This window comes from Corvus hawaiiensis, chromosome 14 (genome assembly GCF_020740725.1).
Source record: "Corvus hawaiiensis isolate bCorHaw1 chromosome 14, bCorHaw1.pri.cur, whole genome shotgun sequence".
Lineage (NCBI taxonomy): Eukaryota > Metazoa > Chordata > Aves > Passeriformes > Corvidae > Corvus > Corvus hawaiiensis.
Genome location: NC_063226.1, coordinates 19,587,258 through 19,596,019, shown reverse-complemented (window position 1 = coordinate 19,596,019; position 8,762 = coordinate 19,587,258). Strand labels below are relative to the sequence as shown.

The 8,762-nt window shown below is 57.5% G+C and overlaps 1 protein-coding gene across 1 annotated transcript; it reads left to right on the top strand.

The window, feature by feature from the left end:
• The first annotated feature begins 733 nt into the window (after positions 1-733).
• CLDN2 (claudin 2) lies at positions 734-3,275 on the top strand. Its single transcript, XM_048318786.1, has 2 exons — positions 734-861; positions 1,934-3,275. Exon 2 carries the CDS (start codon positions 2,111-2,113, stop codon positions 2,804-2,806), a length of 696 nt encoding a protein of 231 aa, XP_048174743.1. The 5' UTR covers positions 734-861; positions 1,934-2,110; the 3' UTR covers positions 2,807-3,275.
• The last annotated feature ends 5,487 nt before the right edge of the window (positions 3,276-8,762 follow it).

Genomic DNA, 8,762 nt, shown 5'->3' with positions numbered 1-8,762 from the left:
CCCTCTCTTCTGTCCCCAGCACTGCCACACATCCCATCCCTGCCCACTGCTCCTGCCCAAGCGCTGAAGGCAAAGTGCCCCTGGCAGACAGGTCACCTCCCGCTCCTGGGAGAGTTTCAGTTTGGGACAAGGAAAGAAAATAGCAAATGGTCCCTGCTGTAGCTCTGCTATCAGCATCCAAACACTGCTGTCCAAACGCTGGCTGGACCCTGCTCAGCTCCAAGCACAATTTGTCACCAGGGGCCCTCCCTGTCCCTCTCCATCTGTGGCAGCCGGTGAGCAGGAGGGGGCACGGGGCCAGCACAGCTCTCATTACCTTCCCCATTTGCTCCTCATTTGGGCCAGTAGTCTTACAACAACAAACCCCGTGGAGGACAAGCAGGGCCAGGAAGAGGAAACCAAAAGCCCAGGCTGGCTCTGAGGAGTGGAAAACTCAACCTGCTGGTGTTTCACTGCCCCTCCAATCCCAGTACAGGCAGCCCAGCCCAGAGTGGACACACGGATGGTGGCATAGTCACCTGCCTGCCACTAAGGCTGTCCAGAAGGATGACAACAAGCCTCAAACCTGAACCCATTAGGTGAACCTACCCCAATAATTCATAGACAACAAGCAAAACAAGGCATCCCAGCTCCCCAATCCTTCCCGACACCCAAAGGGTTTAATTTTGATCTGCAATAAGCCTCTGATCCAGGCGGAGATTTGCAGGTGGATTGTGCAAAGCTGTGGCTGAACAACTGCAGCCCCTGATCCCCTGGGCTGAGGCCCTGGCTGCTCACCCTGCCCCGAGCAGCTGCCTCCAGTCCTGGGTGACCCCCGGCTGCAGCCACTCTGGGTCCCACCCTGCACCTCCAGCCACCTCCGTAAGTACCACAGGGCTCCCTCCCGCACCTTTCTGCCAACACCTGGAGCACTTCAGGTGTTCCTTTTCCAGCAGCTGAGACAGTGTGGGAGGTCTTGGTTAGTGCACAGGAGAAGAGATGGAAAGTTGGGAAACTTTGGTGCCAAGCATTTGAGGTGGCAGCGCGGGGGACGGGAGCAGAAGGGAGGCCCTGGGTGGTGGCAGAACGCTCAGCCAGGAGCGTTCCCAGGGTGAGGGAGGCCACTGGCCGCGGTGCCGGGGCTCAGCCCGATTTCGCAAGGCACCGAAGGAGGAGGAATTTTGAAACAAAGCAGAGAGAAAACAAACCATCCCTCTCCACCACCGCTGCCAACCCCCGCCCCCCCGCCCGTGTGCAGGGCTGTGGATGGGAGGTGGCGCCGGCACAAAATCCCATCAGGAGCTGCACCCCGAACTGCTCACCCCTGTGCAGGACAGGTTGCCCTGCTTGGCTGGCATGCTTCCAGGAAGCATCCCAAAGGAGATGCTTGAAGCAATTCTGCCCTCCGTGGGCCTCCAGGCTCTCCTGGGGATGCAGGTGTCACTGTCACATGCATCCCTCTCCATCGATGTCCCCAGCAGCACAGAAAGGCTGATATCCATGGTTCAATCTCAGGTGGCCACCTCCTCTTGTCCCAAAGGAGCCTCAGCAGCTCGGGGTGGGTCGTTGGTGACTGCAGATGCCTTGGGTGAGCCTCATGCAGATGGGGACGAAGTGCCATCCCCTTTCCTCAGCTGGGGGAGCTTCAGGTTCACCACCAGCAGGTCCCAAATAAGATGGTGCAGACATAGCTTTCGGCTTCCTCGGCTCAGGGTGTCACAGAAGACAAGGGACCTCGAGGAAAGCAGCGGGCACTTTCCCCTCACCAGCAGCTGGCTCTCCATCCCTGCCCGCGGCGTCAGTGCAGGGGAGGGCTTTGGCGTCCTTCCTGGGCAGTGCTGCTCTGCCTCTCGAGCCTGGCTGGGGAGATAGCGGAGGTGAAAGGGCGCTTGGCGCTCCTCCACGGGCTTGGGTCAATCGTTAATCGGGGAGGGATTGCTCTCCACTGTCGCAGGTAACCTCCCCTCGGCTCCCACCCCGCACAAAACAAGCACCCCCGGCAGCGGGGTGGAGCTGCAGCGCTGCGAGCGGAGCCTCTCGCAGGGCCATGGGAACGTGAGCACACGGGAGGGACCTGGGCGAGAAGCTGCGAGCCCTGGGTAGGTGACAGAGGTGACAGCCAGCCCCCACCATGGTGTCCATGGGGCTCCAGCTGCTGGGCTACACCGTGGCTTTCCTGGGTTACATCGGCACGCTGACGGCCACACTGCTGCCCAGCTGGAAGACCAGCTCCTACATCGGCTCCAGCATCGTGACAGCCGTCAGCTTCACCAAGGGGCTGTGGATGGAGTGCGCCACGTACAGCACGGGCATCACCCAGTGCGACATCTACAGCTCCCTGCTCAACCTGCCCGCCGACATCCAGGCGGCCCAAGCCCTCATGGTGAGCTCCTGCGCCGTGTCCTCCCTCGCCTGCCTGCTCTCCGTCGTGGGCATGAGGTGCACCGTCTTCAGCCAGGGCTCGCCGGGCAAGGACCGGGTGGCGGTGGCGGGCGGCGCAGTCTTCGTCCTCGGGGGGCTGCTCTGCTTCATCCCGCTGGTGTGGAACATCCACGTGGTGCTGCGGGATTTCCGCAACCCCGTCCTCCCCGACAGCATGAAGTTCGAGCTCGGGGAGGCTCTTTACCTGGGCACCATCTCCTCCCTCCTCTCCCTCATCGGCGGCTTCATCCTCTGCACCTCCTGCCCTGCCCGGGACACAACCACCGCCTACTCCAGCGCCTACCAGCCCCAGCTGCTGGCGAGCAAGAGCCCCCGGCCCTCTGTCAGCCAGGTGCAGAAGAACAAGAGTGAGGTCAATTCCTACAACCTGACAGGATACGTGTAGTGGCTGCAGGTGGGAACCAGGCTGGCACTTCTCCCGGCTCCCCAGAGCGTCCGGGCTGGCACCAAGGGGACGCGGTAAGAGCAGAGGACACGGTGGCATCGCCCGTGCTCAGCCCTCTCACGTGCCTGGGGGGGTTGACCCCGCTCTCTCCCTGGGATTCTGAGAGCCTTGTGACTGCTTGGAGATCCCAGCTGGTGGCTTACATTGATGAAGGACCCTGAATCCGGCTTCTGTTCCCTACTCCATGCTGCCAGCTCACAGGCAGCTCCTGGCACAGCCGGACCCCAGCCTGCAGCCCCAATGAACCTACCTGGAAGGGGGGAGTGGGCTTGTGGCCCCAGGGACCAGCCCGCTGGCCATGGAGGCATCACAGCGGGGTCAAGGGCGTGTGCGTGGGTCTGGAGTCACTGCTGGGGAGGTTGAGTGCTGGTTGCAAACCGATGTCGCAATAAATATGTCTTTCTAGCCAGACTGTGTCCCAGCTTTTCTCTGGCACCGAGGGACCAGCAGGGGGGCTGTGGTGGGGGCCAAGATGTGAAAGTGGCCCTTGCTGTGGCACAGCTGATGGCTTTGTCACCCAGGAGCCCAGGCAGGTGGGAGCACTGCTGAGGGGGAGGAGGGCCACTCCCTGGTACAGTTTGTCCCTGGGCACCACGCTGGGAGGTTGCCATGCACCACTACTGCCAGGGTGCCAGCGGGGGCAAGCAGAGCTCCCTGTGGGCTAATAGCAGGCAGCACCTTCCCTTCTGTCTCCCCTTCTGCAGGTGTGATGAGACTGGGGTGCCCACAGGGGGATTCGTTGCCCCTGTGTGCAGTACACCCAAGTCCCCAGGTGGTGGGGAGTTCTGGCACTCCCCCATCCCCATCCCAGTGAGCACTGGCACCCTCGGGGCAAACACGGTCCCAAGGACCAGAGGCAGCTCCTGGCCATGGTGTAGGCTGAGCAGCTGCAGAGAGATCTCACAGGCAGGTCCTGAGCCCTGAGGTGCTTGAAAGGCGTGTTTTGGGAGAAAAATGCCACCAGTGAGACACTGGAAAGCTGCAAGGGATAGGCTGTGGAGGGACAGGCTGCGTGGCTGCAGCCCTGCACAGGAGCAGCAGCATGACATTCACACAGGCTGCTGGTGGCACTGGGGGATGCTGGGCACGTGCAGGAGGAGAGGAGGTGCAGGCCCAGCCCCACAGCCCACCGAGGAGCAAGTACATCTTAATCCATCTGATGTACCGCTGCCCCACGTGAGAGAACCCCCACTCTGCCGTGCCACAGCACAGGGCCACCCAGGGATCCCCTTGCCCTGGCTCTCTGTCCCTCAGGGAGCAGGAGCCCTTGGTCTACCTGCTGACCCCTCATAAAGCAATTTAGATTAGGCCATGGAGAGGAAGGGACCATGCTCCCCACTCAAACGTCACCATCGTCACCCTTGCACCAGTGAAATCATATTTGCTGTGGGGTTAACACGCTCCTGATAACGTTGGGTCACGCTTTCTCCCCTCCTCAGAGAGCAAGGAGCCACACGGGGACCCATCCCCAGGGTGACGCTCGCTGGAGGGCACCAGGGTGGATCTCAAGGCAAAGGCCAGAGGCCCCATTTCCATGGCCAAGGGACAAAGCACAAAGCACAGCCTCAACCCTGGACCAGCTGAGTTATTTATTCCTGCCCCGGGGAAAAGAGTGCCCTGGGGCATGCAGGAGGCTTAACCTGCTGGCTACAGCCCCCCAGGAGATGCTGCAAGTTCTGAGGGTCCTTTGGCCATAAATGTTTTGTTTCTGGGCAGCTGGTGGAGAGAGTGGGAGAGAAAATAGCTGGTACAAAAGGTCACACCTTAAAGAGGAGGAATTCCCGGGCGCTAGGTCCTTGCCCCTCACCTCCCACCCCTGTCTGCAGGCAGAGGCTGCGCTAATTAAACAAAGGGGCATTTGAAACGCTCCGTTCAGAGCTTGACTGGTGCTGGCCTTATTAATGCTTTAATTCAAGGAGCAGAAGGGAAGCTTCCCCCAGAAGGAGAAGGGCAGCTGGCACAGGCAAGGGCAGGCAGAGCTCAGAGCTCGGGTACAGAAACACCCGTCACACTGGAACAGGGACCAGCCTTTCCCCAGGCCCCCGTGCCACCAGCCCCACCACAGGGGAGCCCCGGAATTAAGCAATGGGTGGGGTCAGGGAGGGGAACGTTTCTCCCCTCCAGCTTCCCTGACCTTCAATGTGAATGCACCCAAAGATGTAAAACTTGGCTACAGGGTAAGGCAGGTTGACGCAGATTTTCCACTTGGGAAGGAGGATGGGGAAGGGGAGGGGAGGACACTGGGTGCAAGGATGGCTAGTGGTTATCTCTGCATCACGCAATAGCCACGTTCCTCATTATTGATAAACCAGGTTCCTGAGGGCAGCCTGGATGTGGCCCAGCCTAGGGACAGAGAAAACAGGAGCTCAGACTGTCCCAGGGGGCAGCTGTGCTGATGGTGAGCATGAGTGAAGTGATGGAGCTGAGCCAGCCCCTCAGATGGCCTCTTGCCCCTTACCAGCTCAGTGGGAAAAGCTGAGGGTGCTCCAGAATTCCCTGCAGGAAAGGTGCAGGGGAGCCCAGCCAAGTTCAGGACAAGATGGGCACCCAGGGGCAAAGCAGGGGTGGGAAGAGGGCTGGGTGGGGAAGAGCTCTCTCCTTCTCAAGCCCTCATCTCACAGGATGGTGTGGTGGAGTGGGGAGCCTTGCACCCCTCACTGGAGGGCCAGGCTGCAGTGACTAATCCCCTGTCATAAGGAAACGAGTCGTTCATTCCCCTCTCCTTTTCTTGCTCTGGATGATGCCTCGATGGAAGAAAGGGGGCAATAAAATACAACGTGCCCTTATCTTCAAAAGCAATAGAGGCACTATAAATGTTCAGTACACCCCAACCGTGGATCAGGGATTGCAACCTCATCAGCTGGTCACGAGAAACATGCAAAAAGTCACGACTTCTTCTTCCAAAGAGGGAACGACTCAGCCCATCTCCAAGGCCCTTGCATCCAGCCCTTGCCCACCAAGCACTGCCCCACAGCAGGGCTCTGCTGCTGCCAGGTGCAAGCAGAGCCTCTTCTCATGCCCAGCACTGGGCAGGGATGCCTGGGGAAAAAAGGGCACAGGTTTGCCCCAGACCCACCAGAATCACACACCTCCTGTCTCCCTGGGGCTCTCCACGAGAGCAGAGCTCAGCTCCTTCTGGCATCCCCAACCTGCTTCTCATCCCTGCCTAGCACAGCTGACCTGGAGCAGCAGCAAATAATCCATGCAAGCTCTCTGGGGAGTATCAGGCCACGTGCTGGGAGGGCCCCTCTCTGCTCGCAGCCCCCAGGAACTGCTCAGATAGGAGAGATGGGAGCGGGAAGGAAATTCAGGCCAAGTTCCTGATGGGCTGAGGCACTTGGAAAGGGCCAGCACATTCCTCCACCCTCTCCCCAGCCACAGCACACTCCCAGCTGCCTCCCACACCGTGTCAGAGCCTCCTGGCCCCTCAGCAAGCCAGGGCTGATATGGAAGATCGCCCATGGCTTTGCAGCAGCCTTTTCAGGAGCAGCAGAGGGTACACAGCTGAAAGGGACTGCTCCCAGACACTTCAAATCCTGACTCCCAGGCCGGGCTCAAGTCACACACTGGTGGGAATGGGAGAGGCACTCCCTGCCCCAGCTATGACCCAGACCCCACATGAACCCAGGAAAGAGCCTCATGGATTCACCTCTGGGCATCTGTGGTGCTCAGCTGGCAATTGCACTCCCATTTTAACTCCAAAGGCTTCCTGCCCTCCTGAAGCCATGGGGATGGCCCTGTCTGGAGTCAGGGCAGACAAGCCAGGCTTGTTGGTGCCTGGTTCTCCTGGTCCTGATGGGAGACCTTGCAAGGGAGGTGAGAAACGAGCTCCTCTTTGGAAAAACACCTTCCATCAGAGGAAAAACTGGTGCACAAACTCATGGCTTTCCACAGCATCCCAGAGGAGACCTGTTTAAAGGCACTTTAAAGGATCTTTCAGTCTTTAAGGAAAGATATGAGGGAAACAGGGCAAACTGAACTCCATGACACTGCAGGGGACAGAGGCCTTTGGGTGCACCGAAGGAGATTGCTAGAAAGCACCTTCCTGTTTGAACAACAGCTCAAAAATCTATCAGGAGGGTTATAAAAGGTGTTTATCTCAGAAAACCTGATACCCGTGCAGAGGACACAGCAGTTTGATCTTCAGGCATTACATTAACATCACAATCAGATTGTTCCTTAATAATTTGAGTCTAATCTCTACCAGAGGAGCTTCAGGTTAGTGATCTCAGCAATCCTCATGTACATGCAATCTGTAGCAGCAAAAAAAGGCTTTGTAGTAGAACCCACACCAATTCAGGGAGCAAGACATACTTTTATAGTGGGACAAACATAAGGTCTTCCAGGGATTTTAACAGAAATATTGGGGAAAACATACTCCATCTCCAAAATCTGCCAAAATCTGCTTTGGAGAATTGGTTTAGAGAATTGCAGAGAAATTGTCCTGCCCCCTCGACAGCTCCACTGCCAAGTGATGGTTCCACAGCACCACGCTGGACAGAAGAGAGGAAGACCAGAGGATCCCAAATGCCTTGACATGGACAAACTGAGCTGCCACCACTTTAGCAAGTCTACAGAGTCATCCCAAGCAACCTCTGCCATCCCTCTGCTTGAGGTCACCAACATTTTGTCAGCTGCTTACAAAAGTTCACTCCTAGAAGGGGCTCAGACTCCAGGCACAGCTGAGCCCCTCCAGGCTCTCTGCTAAGCACCAAGTGTCTGGAAGAAACAAATCACCCCGTAAGCAGACAAACCAGGGGGGCTTCACCAGCTTTGAGGTTGCCTTTTATCTCTACTCAGAATTTCAGGGTGTGCTTTGGATGAAGTTTTTCCCACACTGGTAAACTAATCTTTCTTCAAGTCAGGTGTCTTTTTTCACAGAACTTACAACACTCTCTATTTCTGGGATGTCCGGCCTGCTAAAAAAGGCTGAAAGCAGAACAAGACTCACGTCAGAAGCAGCATGATTGCCTGGAACTCGCTTTCCCAGAAAAGCTGTCTCTCTAGGTTTCTCAGGTCACTGGAGCAAAGTCCCACAGCACTACCCGGCAGGTGCTCCCAAGATTTCTCCAACAGATGCATTTTCATTACCCAAATTTTTAGCTCTTTCCTTTTGAGGGCGTGGGCACAATTTCAGCCTTCAGTATTTTTCAAGGCATAGAAAAGCCCAGAGACTCTGCAGGCATTACAGAGCTAAGGGCAGACCTCAGCTGTCCCTGGATCCACCACTGTGATGCTCCAGTGCCCTTTGAGCTATTCCAGTACACTTTTACAGGAATGAGGGCACTGCTCTTTGCCTCAGGTTCTTCCCCAGCTGCCACAGAAGCCAAGCACACACCCCACAGAGCACTGGGAGCCTCTGATCCTCCCACGACTGAATGCCTCCTCCTCAGCCTTCTGCCCTTCCCCAACACCCTTTATTTTAATGGTGTTTCCAGATTGTGAACTGGCAGGGCGTTTCACCCCAGGCCTGGCTGCTGGCTGGGACAAGGCTCACTCCACCTCTCTGCTTGCCCAGGGAGGCAGCAGGGAAGAGGTATCAGAGAGAAAAACAATGAGCTCCTTGTTTTCAAGGCAAGGAGAGAAGGCTTCAGGACCAGGGACACCCTTGGCAAGGGAAAGGATCTCCCTGTTACAAGGCAAAGCCCCTGGAAGGGGAAAGTGGCTCCCAGAACAAGTCCCCATAGCCCAGCCCAGAGAGCTGCCAGGATCCTGCTAACACACCACAAATTTCCAGCCCCCCAAATTTCCTGACACCCCAGGGCCTGCTCACAAGCAAGGGTCTTGCTGTGGGTTACGGCCTCCTTCCCAAAGCTCAGGAAGTCCTGTCTCCCAGATGTGCTAGGGTGACCAGCATCCCCAAGGGGCTGATTTCTGCCTTGGGACTCTGCAGCTG